General features: G+C 40.1%; 1 protein-coding gene across 4 annotated transcripts in view; it reads left to right on the top strand.

The window, feature by feature from the left end:
- LOC309665292 (serine palmitoyltransferase 1-like) overlaps window positions 1-20821 on the top strand; it is a 97791-nt gene that overhangs the window by 10256 nt on the left and 66714 nt on the right. For 3 of the 4 annotated variants that reach the window (XR_014266304.1, XM_082478924.1, XM_082478925.1), the window contains exons 4-6: window positions 2917-3010; window positions 3595-3667; window positions 12138-12270. Coding sequence is in view for 3 of the 4 variants with exons in the window: in XM_082478924.1 (XP_082335050.1) it covers window positions 2917-3010; window positions 3595-3667; window positions 12138-12270 (300 nt within the window). In the remaining variant the exon portion in view is untranslated. Of the gene's footprint in view, window positions 1-2916; window positions 3011-3594; window positions 3668-12137; window positions 12271-12398; window positions 12940-20821 lie in introns of those variants that run through there. The other variant, XM_082478926.1, reaches the window with a different exon arrangement.

The raw sequence follows: 20821 nt of genomic DNA, 5'->3' as shown, positions 1-20821 counted from the left end.
ATTGTGATTCCTTCTTTATATCTTTAGTTGTGGAAGATCTTGTCTGCTAGTCTTCAGGTCATTCTCATTGATAGCTGCTCTGTAAATAGTTGTAATTTTGGTGTGCCCATGGGAGGAGGTGAGCTCAGGGTCTTCCTAGTCTGCCATCTTGGCCACTCCCAATGCAATAAATTATTATTTATTTATTTATTTTTGGCTGCGTTGGGCCTTCGTTGGTGCACGCGGGCTTTCTCTAGTTGTGGCAAGCAGGGACTACTCTTTGTTGTGGTCCACAAGCTTCTTGCTGTGGTGGCTTCTCTTGTTGAGGGCTCTAGGTGCACAGGCTTCAGTAGTTGCAGCATGTGGGCTCAGTAGTTGCAGCACACGGGCCCTAGAGCGTGCAGCTTCAGTAGTTGCGGTGCGTGGGCTCAGTAGTTGTGGCTCGAAGGCTCTAGAGCGCAGGCTCAGTAGTTGTGGAGCACGGGCTTAGTTGTTCTGTGGCATGTGGGATCTTCCCCGACCAGGGATCAAACCTGTGTCCTCTGCATTGTCAGGTGCATTCTTAACCACTACACCACCAGGGAAGTCCCAATAAATTATTTTTTAATTAAGGTGTGTACATTGTTTTTTAGACATAATGCTGCTGTACACTTAATAGACTACAGTGTGGAGTAAACATAACTTTTACATGCACTGGGAAACCAAAAAATTCATGTGGTTCTCTTGATTGCTATACTTGCTTCATCGCAGTGGTCTGGAACCGACCCCGCAGTATCTCTGAGGTGTTCCTGTATACACAGTTTTCTTGAGTTCTGGATTCTTTCATTCGTCCAGTTGTCTGTTCTCCCTCAAGTGCCAAACCTGTTGTTAATGGGGGTCTGTAGTATTTGTTTCTTTCTGGTAAAGCACCATTGTCCTATTTCTAAGTTCACTTATGTAATTACTGACTCTCACTAATAGTGTGGTTGTGGGTTTTGGCTGGGAAGGGTTTTATTTTCCCTCCTTTGACTCTTCTGAAGCCTTGTTGTGGAGATGTCTTTCTGTATCGGTTTTATTTGCTTCTGTGAGGAACTTTGAAGTGTCTTCAGCTCCAGTATTCCTGTGTTAAGTGCCCTGTCTGGCTTACTGCTGCAAGCCTGCATGGGGCACAGGTGTTAGCCTTCCACTTCTCATGGAAACTGTTTTCCTTTCCTGCCCCATGTGCTAGGCAGAAACAAGATGTCTGCATCCCTACGTCATGCTGGCAGCTTATCGACTCTGGTCAGGGGCTTTGGGTGTACTTATTCCTGATAGTTTGATTTCTCTGTGTGTCACAGTTTTTGTAGAATGGCCTCAACTTTCACAGCAGCAACCGTTAGTACAGACTTGTCTACGTGGATATTTTGTTTTTTCATCTTTTTGTGGGTGCCAACACCTCCACATCAGGGAGGACTTATGAAACTAAAGAAGTCCTGAGAAGTGGGAAACTAAATAACAGTGGATTATTTGAAAGAGAAGAAGCTCTTGAAGCAATAGGAAAAAAGAAGAAAATATGTAATGAACACCTCTTATAATGACAAGTTGAGAGATGAAGAAATTGAGGCTTATGCAGGCCAGGTAACATCCCTGAGTTTCTGAAGTGGTCAGTAGCCATAATACTGACGGGATCTGCCTGACTCCACAACCATGTTCTTTTCACCGAGTCTTGTATGAGTTCATCTGCTTTTGTGAATTTACTTCAAGTAGTCATTCTTTTCCTTCCCTGGTTTCCCAGCATCTTTCGCTATTTTTCTCATAGAAAACCAGTTCTGTTAAAACATACCAGTGAGAGTGGTGTTTCCCCGTCTTTTCTGACCACAGTGCATTTTACAGAGCAGCCCAGTGCACAGAGCAATGCATGTGTAGAACAGTTCCGTGCCACCGTCCTTTCCCTGGCCCTGTTGGTGCATTTCCATTCCGTTCTATTCTTATGGCTTAGTTTAGGTGAAATAGGCTGGCTGTGATTAAGTAAATTGATCTCACAACCCTTTAATAGCTCACGTCCCATAGTTTGGCCAGTGTTTTTGAAGCATGACTTAAAGCTAGAGTATTTGTCAGCAGAGGACATAATAGGTTGTCTCCTCAAGAGCCCATCTCTTGTCTCAGCTGAACTCAATCCATGCTTCTCCTATGCAACTGGCCACTCTATTTTCCCCCCTTTTTGGATGAGGGGGATTCCTTTTAAATGGTATTCCAGCATTAACTTTAGAAATTGGGAACAGCGCTTACTTATTCTTTTGGTGGCTTCCTGTAGGTAACATGTAATTTTTTTTTTAATATTTATTTATTTTTATTTATTTATTTTGGCTACGCCGGGTCTTAGTTGCTGCATGCGGACTTCTTAGTTGCTGCATGCAGACTTCTTAGTTGCAGCGTGCATGCGTGATCTAGTTCCCCACCAGGGATCAAACCCAGGCCCCCTGCATTGCGAACGCAGAGTCTTACCCACTGGACCACCGGGGAAGTCCTAGTAACATGTATTTTTAAACCACTTAACTGTAAGATTGTTGCTTGCTCTGCCTCTTCATACCTTTGATCTTGATCTTTTTATGTTTCCTCCCTGTTTGTCTCATTCCAGGTACTTTATTTAGCAACTTCTTTCTTAAGTGAGTTTTAAAACTAAAGCAACGGTGTGCCATTAATCTATTCATCTTGGAATTCTAGCTCACTTTTTTTTATTTAAGTAGTACAGGGTGACCTATTAAGAGTAGAATTAATGACCGAGTATCTGATTTTTAATATACTATTGTCTAATTTTACTTTTTAAGAATAAAAAGAGAGATAGGAGGCTAGAATGCAAACAGAGTAGAATGGCAACACTTGTGTGTCCTGTCGCCTTCCCTCTTCTGGACAGCTGATAATGTGTGTCCTGTAACAAGAATGACTGCTGAAGTATACCACTCTTGTCTCTTTCCCCAGCCCTCCAAGCCATAACATTGTGGTGAATGGAAAAGAATGCATAAACTTTGCCTCATTCAATTTTCTTGGATTGTTGGATAACCCTAGGCTCAAGGTAAGTAGCACATATGCTGAAGTGGACAGATAACATGACTGACATAAGCATCTGGACATAAAATAAGAGACAAATGCAGAATATCAGAAAGGGCTGTGTAAGTACTTACTCTTTACTCTTTAGTGACAGAGCTGTAACCTAGTTTTCAACAAAGGGAGGCAAGGGTGTCCTAATGTGGCTTAGTGTTGGGTGACAACCAGAGAACTATATGAACCAGACCCAGGTAATAGTTGGAGATGTATCTAGGAAATTGCTTCATCTCCTGTTGGGATTGTGGGCCAGTAAACATTTTTTGAGGAAAGACCTATGCCCACAAATGCCAGAAAGTGCGAATGCATTGAGTTAACCAGGTTTTAATGATCAAGCTAATATAACTTTTCCATGTTTTAAGTCGTATACCTAAGTCTTCCTATCCCTCTTTTCTTTATATCCTGTTAGAATTGTCTTAGTACTAAGAAAGGGAAAGCCAGGGTACTGGGGAGCTATGTGGGTTAAAGAATAGGAAATGTCATTTTTAAACTGTTAAAGATATATTATTACAGTCTAATTTTTTTTTTTTTTTTTTTTTTTTTACTTTCACAAAGGCAGCAGCTTTGGCATCTCTAAAGAAGTATGGTGTGGGAACTTGTGGACCTAGAGGATTTTATGGCACATTTGGTATGTTTTCTGTCATATTTTTCAGACTACTGCTCTCAAGAATTAAGATTCAGTTTGATTTCAGAACTCCTTGGAAAAGGTATCCTTAATGAGTTGTGGTAATAAGCTGGCGAACTTTCTAGATTTTGTGTTTGAGATCATTGGTAGGAGATGCACTGGTCTGGGGCTGACTGTCCCTGTGGAGAAGAGCCATAGGTACCTAAGGCACACTGTCTCAGTAGGGCAAAGCCCGAGCTCTTGTTGCATTTGCCCCAGGAGACAGTGGTGTGAGGAAACTGTTTCTGCCGGGCATGACAGTTGTAAGGGGAGGCGTCCGGCTGTGAGTGGCTCTGCTCTTGGTAGTCGGGCAGGAACCCAGATTTTCCCTGTCTCGTTGCTTTAGGCCTGAGGGCACCATCTTTGTCTGTGTGGCCGAAGCCAGGTGATGAGTATGGGGGAGCAGGCGTGCAGGGCATTGGTACCTGTTCAGGTGGGCGGGTGGGGTTGCTCATCATTCTGCCCATATTCTGTTGGTGAGAACATAACCCAGGTCACGTCTCCCAGCAGAGGGACTGGAAAGTTGCTCTAGCTGGGCGGCCACCACGTGCCGGGAGGAAAGTGAGAACGGATTTGGGGGATGGGGCAGGTCATACACTGTGTAGCCCTTTTCTTTCTGGAATGAGGACAAAGGATCATTGATTTCCTTGTGTGTGAATGACCTGGAGATGGGCTAACTACATATTAGCATGAGAGTTGTGATTTCAAACACTATGAACTCCCTAAATCAGAGTCATCAAAGAAGACCCTGGAATTTTATGGTGGTTTTTTATTAAATGTATATTGTTCTTTGCTTCTGAAAATTTCAAAAATGTTGTTAAATAATTTTCCAAATGAGTGTATTACTGGAAATAACATTCTGGTTTACAAAATGTCAGAGGGTAGGGACAATGGGGCCAGGGAAGTCTCTTTTGTCTTCTCTACTCATTTTCATTTCTGGGTCTTTGTTTTTTTCACTTTAACAGTTAAGATGTTTTTATTTAAGGGAGCACCTTTCTTTATCCCTTAGCTAATTTAGTGGTTAAATTATTTTTATTGGAAACAGATGATGGGAGTTGGTGTCCAAGAATCCTACAGCTGAAAAGGATCTTTAAAATCTTGTATTCCAGCATCCCAGCTATTCAGAAGAATAGAAAGCTCAGAGAGGTTAAGTGACTTCCTCATGGTCACATAGCTAATTAATTTCAGCCCTAAAACTAGAAAATAAGTATTCTGATTTGCAATATTAATGGCAAGATCAAAGACTTAAAAGAGCTCAGATCAGAGGCTCCCTCTTTCCTCTAGCCTAGTGCAAACATGATTTGTTTGCCTGCTTTTTATTGGTAGGGTATTATTTCCTTCATAAGAATTAGAAAACTAGAAAAGGCATTTTTTTTACAGGGTTGTTTGTTGTAATCTGATCAACAAGGCTTTCTTTCCATGATCTGCTTGCGGGGTAAAGAAATTTTTTCTTAAAAGCCTCTCTTTCTAGTAGATTTTATTTGCATGTGTGGCCTTGGCTCTTGCTCGGGAGTTAAATCTGAGAAGACCGATAAGAGATTTATTGCTGAATTTAGTGGAAAAAAAGTTTCAAATCTTCAAGACCAGTTTTCCCAGAGCTATGGAAATATGTTGTTTTAATTGCCCAGTCAATTTTTCATTTGGATCACCTGAAATATGTGTAATAGGATGCTGTGTGCCTCTAAACTTGGGGGGGTCGTTAAATTAATGATTTAAAATTTTTTTAATTTAAATATAGTTGACATACAATATTATGTTAGTTTCAGGTATACTATATAGTGATTTGACATGCATACATTATGAAATGATCACCATGGTAAGTCTAGTAACTGTCTGTCCCCAAAGTTATTACAATATTTTTGGCCATATTCCTTATGCTGTATGTTACATCACCATTGCTTATTTATTTTATAACTGGAGCTTTGTACCTCTTAATTCCCTACACCTAATTTTCCCCACCCCTGATCCCCTTTCCCTCTGGCAACCACCCCTTTGTTCTGTGTATCTATGAGTCTGTTTTCATTTTGTTTTATTTTGTTTGTTTTGTTTTTTAGATTCCACATATTAGTGAGATCATATGCTATTTGTCTTTCTCTGTCCAACTTATTTCACTTTTCATAAAACCCTCTTGATCCATCCTAAATTAATTTTCTTGATGGAATAATTCAATCCATGATATAAACCTCAAAGATTTAAAGAGATAGTGAAGTCTTCTCCCCACGGCCATTCCGCCCCCAAAAAAGCCAGCTGCTATCAGTAGTTTCTTGTTCATTCTTCCAGGCTTTTTTCAGTGTGTGCAAACCACTTCCATACATTTTCCCCCCCGTTTTACAAAAATGGTAGCATACCACATACATGTGGTGTGCTGTTCAAGTGCGTTTTAAATTTAAATTGGATTTCATCTTTCAAGTGTCTGAATGGGCCACCAGAGTCAATATAATGAACACGTAATTGTGTATTAGCTACTCTGAACTACATTATTGGTCACTGTGTCATCCTTATCCTAATGTAGTTGAAGGTTCAAACAGACTGTGGTATCTGGACAAAGGCTGAAGGTTAATTGGCAGTGTGATGGTTTTGTAATAAGACACCAAACCTACAGCTTGGAATAATGTGTATTGTTTTTTGAGTACATTGTCCTTCCTGTAAACTTGTTTTGTTCCTTTTCAGCAGTTGCCCATGCTTGCTTATCATCTTTTTTCCTTTCTTTATGTGTATATCGTATGTATTTTTACTTGGTTTTCCAACAGGGTATTTTCTGTGTTTTTCCTTATTCTGGAACTAATCATTTAAATTACTGTAGTTGTGTTAAATTACCTTGAAATTTCAGTGTTAGATAAGTTCAAGAAGCTACTTGAGGTCAGCTAAGGCTATATTTTAAATCTCTAAAATACCCTTGGGACTTCCTGGTGGCGCAGTGGTTAAGAATCTGCCTGCCAATGCAGGGGACACAGGTTCGAGCCCTGGTCCAGGAAGATCCCACATGCCACGGAGCAACTAAGCCTGTGTGCCATGACTACTGAAGCCCGTGCACCACAACTACTGAAGCCCGCATGCCTAGAGCCTGTGCTCTGCAACAAAGAGTAGCCCCCACTTGCCACAACTAGAGAAAGCCTGCGCACAGCAATGAAGACCCAACGCAGCCAAAAATGAATAAATAAATTTATTTTAAAAATAAAAAAAATAAAATACCCTCTATAATTAAATTATTCTGAATATTTAGGGTACATTTGCCCTTTGTACTGAGCATTAAAGCAGAAGTGTACTTCCCTTTCCTCTCATTTTAGTAGCTTACATGTGAGGCTAGGGTCTCTTTCCCAGGCCCACCAAAAGGTTGCTTTTGATTTTGGCTTTTTCTTTTCCTGGAAGTACTAATATCACTCAGGCATCTGTTTTCAGTGATGAAAATGCTCCCTCTTTTAGCTCTTTTCTCAACTTTTCCGATAGTGAATGAAAATCACTTATTGGAAAAGTAAATTTCCTTATTAAAACATTTTCTGTTTATTATTTCATAGTAACATATTAGATGATACTAGATGATTAACACAGAAAAAGAAAATTGACAGTTGAATTAAAATTCTTCTAGTTTCTTAGGCTAAATGTTCTCCTGCCTCCTGAAGGCCCAGCAGGTTCTTAAAATAGTCTTGTGAGGACTGTGTGGATCCGAAGTTTTCCACCTTCTCATCTTATTGTTTTAATGTGTAGTTTAGAATCAGTCAAGTGATTTTATCAGGTTGTGGAGCCTTCCTTTCCTCTAAGGCTAATGGGGCCCCTATGCACTTTGATAGTTTCTCTTGTTGAACCTCTCTGATTGTTTTGTTTGTAATGCATTCAGATCTCATTTACATGTGGTTTATCCCTGTGCCTGGGATCTGCTTTGCATACATGTTGCCTACTTGACTCTTTGGTCTTAAACTAAATCAAAAGACAATTAGTGGCAGAGTTTCATGGTGAGAGATAGTGGCATGTAATTGTGTTCTAGAGCCAATAGTAAACAATTGTTCATTTGTTTATTTTAAAAAATATTTTCTGTCTGTTGTAGGACCATGACTGCATGTTTTAGTTGAAAGGGCATTTGGTCATAAAATTCCTAGATCTGCCACTTCTTCCTACCAGTCATGGAATTGTAGTTTTCGCAGTGTAGGCAGGGAATGATCTTAGTTGCACAACTTAGAACATTTTGGTAAGAATCACATTAGATACCGTATGTGAAAACATTTTGGAAAACATTCAGCACTGTTTTTAAAGTTCTAATGAGTACATAGGTGATATTTGTACTTTTAAGAAAATTGTCCAAGTCTCAAGGGATTTAAAAAAAGTATGTAACACAAAAATATGGAGATTTTAAGAGAAAATATAGTTGGTTGTTTTTAAACTGTTCTAAAGTTGGGTATTTCATAGTCTTTCCTCTGAAAAACAATCAAGAAGGCCATAATACCTCCTTTTATTCTGATAAATAGGAACTTGAACAAGTGGCTTTAATATAAGATAGTCCTTAAATATCCAGGATTTGGATAACTTAATTAGCAGATAGCGTACCTTTTTTCCTTCTAAAAGATTACTTTTTTTTATTCTACAAATATTGAGTTAATTGAACAAACACCAGCATGTTGCTTTTTCGATGCCAGACATTGTTGTGAGTGTTTTATAAGCATTTTCTTGCGGTTCTCCTAACAATCCTTTGAGGCAGGTAGAAGTGTTAACCATTTGACAGGGGAAGGACCTGAGAGGCACAGAGCAGTTTTGGGCCTGTCCATGGTTCACACCTGGCAATGAGGGAGCCCAGGTCTGAACCCCCTGTGATGACTGCCATGGCCAGGCCTTGTGTTTGGTGTGGGGCATCCTGCCCTGGCCTTGCCTCCCATCTGTTACGTTCTGGTGAGGGAGCAGGTGCCAGAAAGGGCAGCAAGTGCTGAGAAGACACAGGCTTTCTGGTCACCTTCCTCCGTGGCCTCTTGCCTACCATATTGGTTCCTAACAGTGAGTGAGAGAATGACGCATGCAAATCTGTGGCACTTATTGTTGAAATGGATCATACACACAGAAGATAGGCATCCAAAGTTAAAGAACATGCCCTGGTAGTTTTTCTGTTTGCTGCCTCCCCCGCCCTTGGGTTAAGAGTTTCTTCCTTGCAGAGTAGCTATCAGACTTCAAAAGAAGTTATGCAACTGTCCATGTTTACCTGTCACAAAACCTGCTTTGCAAGGCTGACATCAGCTAAAACCCAGTGTCTTTAGATAGGAGGAGGAAAGGCCCATCTTTTTTAAACTTTTGGGACTAGGCAAGAACCAGTAAGTCATTGATTTATTGTAGAGGGATTCTTCTTACCACTTTATGGCAATGACATAAAAATGGCTATGAGTATGTATAATGAGAATACTAACATAATTTTTATCAACTGGGTAGCTAACTCTAAAGCCCTAAAACAAAGCCAAGATTGTTTTACTGTTTTATTGCTAATCAATGAAGAGAGTCATTTAGAGCTACAGAATGATTTAAAATCCTTTTTTGTAGTTGGCAAAAACAGTTTGTCTGTATCCATAGCATGTTTTTTCTTTTTAAAATGGAGATACTGAATGAGAGCAATTCACTGTGGCTTGGGTTGTCCATCTGCTAGCTAAATTGTTGAGATTTGGGATAGATAATTCCCAGTTCAGAGGCAGCATTGTAATTTGAAGGAGGCCTCCTATGGGGGACCTGCCCTCCTGTCTCATCAGAAGTGAGAGGCAGCAGAGTGGTGGGGACCTATCTGTGGGCAGGGTGCTCAGAGAGCACTAACAAAGAGGAAAGGAAGACATGCCTGAGACACGCCCGTGCTCAGCTGCATGGACGTAGCTGGTTCTCTGGTGCTTTGCTGCTTTCCTCGTTCTTGCCAGACTTTGCCTGCAACACTTCCCTGGCAGCATATCTCGTGGAAGGGCGGGCAGTCAGGAGCAGGATCAAGTCTTCAGACTTGGTGGTGTTGATGTCACAGATGTGATGCTTGAAGAGCTAAGCACTCTTTTGGTGCCATTTTGATCAACCGGGATGCATTCTTCTACACGTTACTGTGAAACCTCATATTTATTTAGTGTTGCTCTAATGAAAGTGTCACTTCTATAAAAATGACTACCTGATTGGTAATGGAAATCAAATGGTATTTCATGTGTTTTTTATGTAATAAGCTATGTTGGTATACATTTTAACTTATAAATGGGAAGAAGCATGCCTAGTTGTTTATCATTACTTGATGGGATAAATTGGAATGGGATAAATAGTTCATTTTCACAATTCTGTATCATCCTTTAAGAAGTCTACAAATGAAGTGGTCTTCAATTTATTTTATTATTTGGATATTGCTGCTAAATTTTCTAATTCCTCACTATACCTCTCTTGCCATCAAATTGAGATTTAGTTCGGACCCTCTGTGTCTTCTCATCTCTCACTCAATAGCTGGCGCCCACCCCAGCAGCCTTTGGTTCACAATCGAGGGACCTCTGTGCCTTTAGTCAGAAGTCACTCTGAATGTGTTGTAGTTCTGAGTGTAGAAGGGACCCAGGTGCTTCAGACCAGGGGAGTGAAGGCACAGCTTAGCCTTGTATCTGCCCTCTGGGCTCCGAGTTCTCCATTGACAGCTGCCAGATGCTTCTCTTAGCTGTCTCACTTTGTCAAGTGGCAGAAACCCTATATTTCTCTTTGATCCAGTGCTTATCAGAGTATTTTTATGTGATACTCACTAAATGTTTGATTAACAATTGAATGAGATTGTCGGACAGCCCTCATTTAATTACTTATTAAAATTTAGTCCTTTGTGAAGTTGTATCTTTTATAATTCTTAATTTTGTCTTTTACTAGTTAAAAAGCATCACAGTAAGATTAACTTGCCTCTGATAAATCAGTGAGTGGGTTTACAGATTTTAGACACTTTATTCAAATGTTCTAAAAAGTTGTTTATTCCTGTTGCTGAGCTGACCTTACTCACTTGTTCCTCCCCGGAAGTTGGTGGAAATCTCACACTTAACGGCTAACCAGGTCTCTGTTGGAAATATTTAGTCCACTCAGTGTCCAGCCTTGTATCCAGCTGGGTTAAGTTGTTTCTTTTGTATATCTCAGTCCTGCAGGTCTTTTCCCTCTCCCCCTTCTCACTAGGAATGTCTCTGGTAGGGAGGGGCATACTTGGAGGGAAGGCTGATGCTGAAGGGGTCTCCTGGAGCGAGGCTCCCAGCCACAGGTCCTCGACATCTGAGCTGGAGGGCTCTGCCGGGCCATCAGCCCTCTCCACCGCCCCTCACTGGGGAACGTCTGGGTCCCCCTGCCACTGCCTACACTTCTGAGTTCCCCTCAGTGGACATGCCACGGCTCTGAAAGTCTGCCTTTACTCCTCAGAGTTCCTCGTTTCTCCCGTGAAGCTCCAAGGCTGGAGGGGCCTGGCTGCATCCTTCCTGTATCAACTTCTGAGTTCTCTTTGCGCAGAGCATGTGGTAAAACTCTGATCTTGTTCTCCAGACTTGGGTCCTGCTGTAGTTAAAAGAGCTAAAGAAAGTTTTAAAAAATTTTCTCTGCCTCATTTTAAGACACTTGGAAGTTTTCCAGTTCACAGCCAGCTGGTACACTATTTATTTTAGACATCGCTGGTCCCTCCATCCCAGGGTGTGAAGCCTCATGGCTTAGCCTGGAAAGGTGAAAGGCTATATGGAACGATGATGTAAGAGAGAAAAAAAAATACCAGTTTAATAATTACAGTTTATCCCTATAATTACATCAACATTCTTCTTAAGCTGCTTCCATAAAAGGACCATATTTCTCTTTGTACTATACATTTGAATTCACCAGTACACTTAAAAAGAAATTTAGACAGAAACTCAGTACTGCAGAGTGATGGCAGGTGCCACAACTAAGTGCTGACACAAACTGTTAGAGGAGTGACCACCACAACTGAAAAAGTTCCTATCTCTTGATGCAGAGTATGTGGGGTTCTTTTTAACGTAACTACTTTTCTTTTTTCTTTCTTTTCCTTTTAAAAGCTGGTTGACAGTTGTCTTAATGCCTGGTTTGGTCACTTCTACTAAAATGCAAAACGGCGTTAATAAGTTAATGTCGTACATTGGTAAAGTCTTGGCATTGTTGGTTGAGGGAAGTTAAAGCAGGCAAGGTCACTGGACCTTGAATTCTTATTGCTAGAGTGATATAAAAGCAAAACCTAGAGTCAGAGCTGTCCCAGTCACATATTTATAGACAAATGAGTAGCTGATTCAGCTCACAGAGTATAGAAACAGTTTTGGCCCAGAATTATCTTAGTAGATATTGTATGACTTGTAACTTAAGAACAATTACATTTTGACCACAAGGTGACAGTATTAATAACTAAACTGCTTATGTTATTTTATTAATTCTTTAGTCAAAGAAAAAGAATTATGAGACAGTTTAACCATTTAACTTTTTACTCTTGAACTAGATGTGCACTTGGATTTGGAAGACCGCCTGGCAAAATTTATGAAGACAGAAGAAGCCATTATATACTCATATGGATTTGCCACCATAGCCAGTGCTATTCCTGCTTACTCTAAGAGAGGGGACATTGTGTTTGTGTAAGTAATCTTTACTGACATTTCTTATCAGAATTCCTTTGGAAATAATATTGGCCCTCCTAGAGAATTCCTTTGTTAGAGGTCATCTGCCTAAAATAATATTGATTTTTTTTTTTTCATTTTTAAAGAAATATATAGTCACCCAGCCAAGTAGTTCTGCAGAATTAGTGAGACCTCCACTGGAAGGATGCCTTAAGGTGTCGGTACTTTGTTATCTGCCATTATGATTTTATTTATTGATGTTGGGAAGGCCAAACTTATGTAGGACGGGACCAGCCCTCTGTTTTCCCTGTGCAGCTCTGTGACAGTGTGGTGTCCTTGTGAGTCCATGGTCGTAGCCCACATAGCCACTCATACTACCTGATAAAGTCACTCCACTTCTCAGCACCCTCGCTGCAACTCTTGGTCTCTGCTGATCTTGCTTCATGGCTTGTTAAGAATATAGAAGTCATGAGTTGCAGACTTCCTTAACTTCCCAGGAACAAATTACACACTTGCATACATGTGCACTAGATGTATGGTGTTGCTTTTTACTGTGGAGGGGAAGAGCAGAGAGGAGTAGAGTGAGGGCTGGCATAGCCCAGGCACCTGGTTATACCCGTCAGGAGCACCTGCCACTAGCCCGAGCCTCTGTTATCTTTTGAGTGGACTATTAAATGACTCTCTTAATTTAGGTTTCAGAGTGACTTTTGTTTCCTCTTTTCCTTTTTGACACCATAGCCAGACACTCCATTTAAGAGCTTCCATTGTTCCTAAAATAAATATCCAAGTTCTTATTACGATCTTGTACATTCTAGACTACTGTTTTAGGCCCGTTTTCTGCCATTTCCCCTTAGGTGGTCATGCTGTGTAGCCTTACCAGCCTTATATGCTAGTTTCCCCTCAAGGCCTTTGCACGTGCTAAGACCCTAAGTCCCTACGCCTAGAACACTGTTCCTCCTCTCATCTCCTACTTAATTCCTGCTCATCCTGCACACATACCACCTCTGCAGGAAAGCCTTCCCCAAGCTCTCAGACCAGGTCAAGACCCCTTGCTGCATGTGGAGAAAATTTTACAGCCAGAGGAGTTTGGTATCCTTGTGAATCCATGACCATGCAGGCATTTACGTGCCTGTCAAAATCACTGTTTCTCAAGCCTCGCTTAACTTGCATATGCAGGTGTGTGCGTGTGTGCTCATGTGCGCCCGCACCGTCTGCTCTTGGCTCAGCTTGCCTCACGCTCACTGTACTCTTTTACACCACTTTCAACAGTTCATACCAGCCCGTTGCCTAGGATAGCATGTGCCATTTAGTGGTGCTCAATAAATACCTTCAGTAAGAGAATGAATGGAGGCTGGAGCTCAAAAGAGGGGTCCAAGTGACTGGACTTCAGAGCCCAGCTCACCTCAGTCCCTGTACCATCCTGTTGCTTCTCACTCACTGTCGGAGCACCTGTAGTGCAACAAGCTCAAGCACACGCTGCAGGGCTGGCTCTTCCTGGGGGTTTTCAGCGCGCTTGTGTCCCATTCTTCCCCACAGCCCTGTGACAGTTACCTGGGAGCACTCCAGCACATGGCCTGGGCCTGAGTAGAATTGTTTCCCAATGTGACCATGAAAATGAATGTTTCTATTAATTTCTTGCACATAGTTTAAAAAATCAATAATAATAAAGACTCATCACAAATTTGAGAGCCAGTGATTTAAACAGTGATTCTAGGTTTTTAATAAAGCATAGATGCAGACAACTACAATACAGTGTCAGCCAATATCGCTTTATACAAGCCCCCACCATAAATTCCTTTTTGAGTTTAAAGTCCAGAAGAAGTTTACAGTTACAGTTGAACTTGTATGCTTCCTTTGTCAGATAATAAATACTATATTGTCCTTTTGGTTTTCACTGCTAGGAAACCTAGTCTAAACTCACTTTCAAATCTTATGCCTGGTGTCTTAGAACTTCAGTTTCTAATGAGTCACTAGACAACTTAATTATTCCCTTATACATAATTTTAAATATTCCACCTGAAATTCATTTGAAAGTAGGAACACTAGAGGTAGAAATGGTGTTTAGTAAATTATTTGATAAATTGTTTTTGATAATTTCATTAGGCATAGACAATATGTTCGATGTTTTATTTTCTTTCTTTTGTAGTAAACAGTGATAATGCTTTGCCAGTAGGTCTCAGAACAATGGTTGTTTATATACGTAAGTCTTTCCTTGTCGCTCTGTCTTTATATTACTTTGTGTACCCTTTTCTAATGAAATGTTTTATATTGAGATAATTGTGGATTCACATACACTTGTAAGAAATAATACAGAGATTTTATGTGCCCTTTACCCAGTCTTCCCCAATGGTCACCTCTTGCAAAACTGTAATACAGTTTGAAAAGTGGGATGTTGACATTGATAAAGTCAAGATAATCCCTCTTGTTGCCACACCCATATCCCTTCTACCCTACCCACTCTTTAGCCCCTGGCAACTACTAATAGTAGAAACAATTTTGAGTTAGGTAAGATAAAATTTCTCTTATGGTGGGTGATTTTAAAGACTCAGTGAGCTAGTCAACAGGTACTTATTGAGCTCCAACTTTGCAGGAATGTTAGGGAGTATGGACACTTCTTTGGATATTTTCAATCTTTATTTTTTGTCCGTGCCACGTGATTGGCAGTATCTTAGTTCCCCGACTAGAGATCGAACCCTTGCCCCCTGCAGTTGAAGTGTGCAGTCTTAACCACTGGCCTGCCAGGGATGTCTGGATATTTTCAAGTTGGAAAAAATAAAACCTCACAAAAACACCAGAAAGGATAATCCTTAAAAGAACAAAACAGGTACAGAGTTTCATAGGTGCCTAGTCTCTCTCATTCTGTGACTGTGCGTTTTGGTAAAATATAAGAGTTTGCCCACTTTCACACAGAACAAAAGAGAAAATGCCAGAATTTTCTTGTGAGTACCAAAGCTCATGGCCAAGGCAGGAGAGACACTGATTAGGGAAATGAGACTTGAAAATGAGAAAAAGAAGAATCACAGGTGACAGATGTACCAAGAGAAAAATAGAATGGCTTAAACTTAGGACAAATGATCAGGAAAAATGGAGAGAAATAAGACATCCGCAAAGACCAAAAATAAAACCAAGTTCATAATGAGCAAATCAAGGGAGGAGGAAATGTCGTAACACACAAAGACAGTCATTCACTGTCCTCAAAGTACCATTTCTGAACCATTAGAGAAGAAATTAAAGTATTCATGTGGCTATAAAGCATGAAGCTGTCCTTCTGATGGTTTGGTATTAGTTGTTCCTGGAGAACTGAGACTACCCTTATGGGCCTCTATTGCTCTCCAGGTAGGAAACCTCTCACTACCTGCATACCCTCAGGTCCTTGAAGTGTTGGTGGAAAAAACTTTATGCTTGACATTTGAACATCCAACAAAGAAAATTAATCTTCCCATAAAACTAACAGGAGAGTCAAATTGATTTTAGGATTTTTTCTTTTTTCATTTTTTAAATTGAAGGCTAGTTGATTTACAATGCTATGTTAATTACTGCTCTACAGCAGAGTGATTCAGATATATATATACACACACATTCTTTTTTAAAAACAGTCTTTTCCATTATGGTTTATCATAGGATATTGAATATATTTCCCTGTGCTATACAGTAGGACCTTGTTGTTTATCCATTCTATATATAAAGGCCTACATCTGCTAACCCCAGCCTCCCACTCCATCCCTCCCCCAGCCTCCTCCCCCTTGGCAACCACCAGTCTGGATTTTTCTTAAAAAGAAATCATCCATTGTGTATTTCTAAATAATATGATGTGTTTCTGAATACGAGTAAATCAATCTGAGGAGAAAAGTGAAGGACCTAGAGGATAGTCGTGGAGACCAGGATTAGTCTTAGGCATGCTGAGAAAGTAAGGAACATTTAACTGTCTCTTCCTACTGTGTCCCTCTCTTCTCCTTGGTGAGTGCTATAGACTGAATGTTTGTGTTCCTCCCTCCCCAAATTCATACGTTGAAAGCTAATCCCCAATGTGATGATATTTGGACGTAAGTGCTTTCAGAGATGATTTAATCTTGAGGATGGAGCCCTCATGAATGGGATTACCAGCACACTTTGGCGATACTGTGGGTTTGGTTCCAGACCACTGCAATAAAGAGAATATCACAACAAAGCAAGCCACACAATTTTTTTGCTTTCCCAGTGCATGTAAAAGTTATGTTTACACTATACTGTAGTCTATTAAGTGTGCATTATGTCTAAAAAAATGTACATACCTTAATTTAAAATACTTTATTGCTAAAAAATGGTAACCAGCATCTGAACTTTCAGCCAGTCACAATCTTTTTGCTGGTGGAGGGGTTTGCATGCATGGATGGCTGCTGACTGATCAGGGTGGTGGTTGCTGAAGGTTGGTGTGGCCGTGACAATTTCCTGAAATTAAGACAACAATGAAGTTTGCTACGTCGATTCACTCTTCCTTTCATCAACATTTTCTCTGTGGCATGCAATGCTGTTTGATTGTATTTCACCCACAGTAGGACTTCTTTCAAAATTGGAGTCAGTCCTCTCAAACCTTGCCACTGTTTTATCAACTAAGTTTATGTAATATCCTAAATCCTTTCTTGCCATTTCAACAATCTTTGCAGTGTCTTTACCAGGAGTAGATTCCATCTCAATAAACCACTTTCTTTGCTCATTTAAGCAACAACTCCTCATCTATTAAATTTTTATCAAGGAGTTGCAGCAATTCAGTCACATTTTCAGGCTCCAGTTCTAATTCTGGTTCTCTTGCTACGTCCACCACATCTGCAGTTACTTCTTTCAATGAAGTCTTGAACCCCTCAAATCATCCATGAGGGTTGGAATCAACTTATTCCAAAATCCTGTGTATGTTGATATTTTGGCCTCTTCTTATGGATCATGGATGTCTTTAATGGCATCTGGAATGGTGAATCCTTTCCAGAAGGTTTTCAATTGATTTTACTCAGATCCATCAGAGGAATCACTGTCTATGGAAGCCATAGCCTTACAAAATGCCTTTCTTAAATAATAAGACTTGAAAGTCAACATTACTCCTTGACCCATGGCTGCAGAATGGATGTTGTGTTAGCAAGCATGAAAACATCATTAATTTCACTGTACATCTCCATCAGAATTTTTGGGTGATCAGGTGCATTGTCAATAAGCATTCATATTTTGAAAGGAATTTTTTTTCCTGAGAAGTAGGTCTCCACAGTGGACTTATATTCAGTAAACCATATTTTTATACAGATGTGCTGTCATCCAGGCATTGTTGGTCCATTTAAAGAGCTCAGGCAGAGTCAATTTCGTGTAATTCTTAAGGGCCCTAGGATTTTTGGAATGGTAAATGAGCATTGGCTTCAACTTAAAGTCACCAGCTGCATTAACCCCTAACAAGAGAGTCAGTCTGTCCTTTGATGCTTTGAAACCAGGCATTGACTTCTCCTCTATATCTATGAAAGTCCTAGATGGCATCTTCTTGCTTGCAATAGAAGAGCATTTCATCTACATTAGAACTGGTTGTGTAGTGGAGCCACCTTCATTAATCATCTTAGCTAGATCTTCTGGATAACTTGCTATAGCTTCCACATCAGCACTTGCTGCTTCCTCTTGCACTTTTATGTTATAAAGAAGGCTTCTTTCCTTAAACTTTATTTGCCAGCTTCTGCTAGGCTTAATTTTTTCCTGCAGTTCCCTTACCTTTTTCACCCTTCATAGAAGTGAAGAGAGTTAGGGCCATCCTCTGGATTAGGCTTTGGCTTAAGGGAATGTTGTGGCTGGCCTGATCTTCTATCCAGACCACTACGTATTCATTCAGCCAGTCTGTGTCTTTTTGTAAAATTTACTTATTTTTATTTTAGTTTTTAAAATTTATTTTTGGCTGTGTTGGGTCTTTGTGGCTGCATGTGGGCCCTCTCTAGTTGTGGTGAGTTGGGGCTACTCTTCATTGCAGTACATGGGCTTCTCATTGTGGTGGCTTCTCTTGTTGCAGAGCACAGGCTCTAGGCGCGTGGGCTTCAGCAGTTGTGGCACATGGGCTCAGTAGTTGTGGGTCACAGGCTCTAGAGTGCAGGCTCAGTAGTTGTGGTGCACGGGCTTAGTTGCTCCACGGCATGTGGGATCTTCCCGTACCAGGGCTTGAACCCACGTCCCCTGCATTGGCAGGTGGATTCTTAACCACTGCGCTACCAGGGAAGACCCAGTCTGTGTCTTTGGGTTGGAGTGTTTAATCCATTCACATTTAAGGTAATTATTGATATATGTGTTCCTATTACCATTTTCTTCATTGTTTTAGGTTTGTTTTTGCAGGTATTTTTCTTTTCTTGTGTTTCCCACTTAGAGAAGTTCCTTTAGCATTTGTTGTAGAGCCTCGTTTGGTGGTGCTGAATTCTCTTAGCTTTTGCTTGTCTGTAAAGCTTTTGATTTCTTTGTCGAATCTGAATGAGATCCTTGCTGGGTAGGGTATTCTGGGTTGTAGGTTCTTCCCTTTCATCACTTTAAATATATTGTGCCACTCCCTTCTGGCTTGCAGAGTTTCTGCTGAGAAATCAGCTGTTAACCTTATGGGAGTTCCCTTGTATGTTATTTGTCATTTTTCCCTTGTTGCTTTTAATAATTTTTCTTTGTCTTTATTTTTTGTCAGTTTGATTACTGTGTGTCTCGGTGTATTTCTCCTTGGCTTTATCCTGCCTGGGACTCTCTGCACTTCCTGGACTTGGGTGGCTATTTCCTCTCCCATGTTAGGGAATTTTTTGACTATGATCTCTTCAAGTATTTTCTCAGGTTCTTTCTCTCTCTCTTCTCCTTCTGGGACCCCTCATGCGAATGTTGGTGTGTTTAATGTTGTCCCAGAGGTCTCTTAGGATGTCTTCATTTCTTTTCATTCTTTTTTTCTTTATTCTCTTCTGCAGCAGTGATATCCACCATTCTGTCTTCCAGGTCACTCCTCTGTTCTTCTGCCTCAGTTATTCTGCTATTGATTCCTTCTAGTGTATTTTCCATTTCAGTTATTGTATTGTTCATCTCTATTTGTTCTTTAATTCTTCTAGATCTTTGGTAAACATTTCTTGCATCTTCTCAAACTTTGCCTGCATTCGTTTTTTGAGGTCCTGGATCATCTTCACTATCAATATTCTGAATTCTTTTTCTGGAAGATTGCCTATCTCCCCTTCATTTAGTTGTTTTTCTGGGGTTTTATCTTGTTCCTTCATCTGGGACATAGTCCTCTGTCTTTTCATTTTGTCTATTTTTCTGTGATTGTGGTTTTCATTCCACAGGGCTGCAGGATTGTAGTTCTTCTTGGTTCTGCTGTCTGCCCTCTGGTGGATGAGGATCTCATTTTAACTGTGTTTTATCTTATTTGGAGCTGGTGATCTTCTTGGATGTGTAAGTTAATAATTTTCAGCAAATTTGGGATGTTTTCAGCCATTTAAAATATAGTTTTTCTGTTCCTTTCTCTCTTTCCTCTTTTCTGGTACTCCTATCACATATATTTTGGTATATTTGATACCAAATGTCCACATTTCTCTGAGGCTCGGATATTTTTCTTCATTCTATTTTTTTCTGTTTTTCAAATTGTATAATCTCTATCCATTTATGTGTCTTCAAGATTGTTGAGTGTTCCTTCTCTCAGTTCAAATCTACTGGTGAGTCCTTCCAATGAATTTTTATTTTTATTAATATTTATACTACTTTTCAATACCAAAATTTCCATTTTTTAAAAAATAATTTCTGCCTCTTTATTGGTATCTCTGATGAAACTGTGTCTTCATATCAGGCTTTACTTCTTTAAGCATGATTTACTTTAGTTGTTGATATATTTTTCAATGGTTGTTTTGAAGTCTTTGTCTGTTAAATCTGGTCCTTCTCAAAGTCAGTTTCTGTTGCTTGCTTTTTTGCCTGAGTATGTGTCAAACATTCCTCTTCCTTTGCACTTCTCATATGGTTGTTTTTGTTGTTGTTGAAAGCTGAACATTTTGGGTAATGTATTATAGCAACTCTGGATACTGATTCCCCTCCCTGCTCACCTGGCTTGTTGTTATTTGCTTTTTTATTTGTTTTGTGACTTGGCTAAGATTATTTTTGTGAAGTCTGTTTCTTCCACAGTGTGAAGCAGTGTGAAACCTCAGAGGGTCCATGAATGGGTTCATGGAGCTTCTCACATTGTCAACCTGGAAATGGACTTTATGTGTTTTGTCTACTACTAAGATTTTTCTTGTGTTTATCTTGAATAATTAAACAAATTGGAAATAGCAGCGTTTAGTATTCTGATTTTCTCTTTTCTTATCCTAAACATGTTCCTTTTTACAAATAGCATTTTTTTTTTTTTTAAGATCATGATTTTAATGGCTGCTCTGCCATTTTACTCTGTTGGTACAACCAATTCTCTAGGGAGGCCGTTAACCATTCTTGCTGTTACAGTTTTCTGTCTTCTTTGCTCTGTGATCCTATGCTCTGTTAGCAGAGTTGTCATTCTAAAGCAAAGATATGATCTTTACCAGGGTTCTGTTGTATATAAGCAAGGCTACTGGCTATGGTGACATATGGCTCA

Source organism: Balaenoptera physalus (genome assembly GCF_965194825.1).
Source record: "Balaenoptera physalus genome assembly, contig: SUPER_7_unloc_4, whole genome shotgun sequence".
Classification (NCBI taxonomy): domain Eukaryota; kingdom Metazoa; phylum Chordata; class Mammalia; order Artiodactyla; family Balaenopteridae; genus Balaenoptera; species Balaenoptera physalus.
The sequence above is the reverse complement of the archived record's forward strand: the minus strand, read 5'-3'. Positions and strand labels throughout refer to the sequence as shown.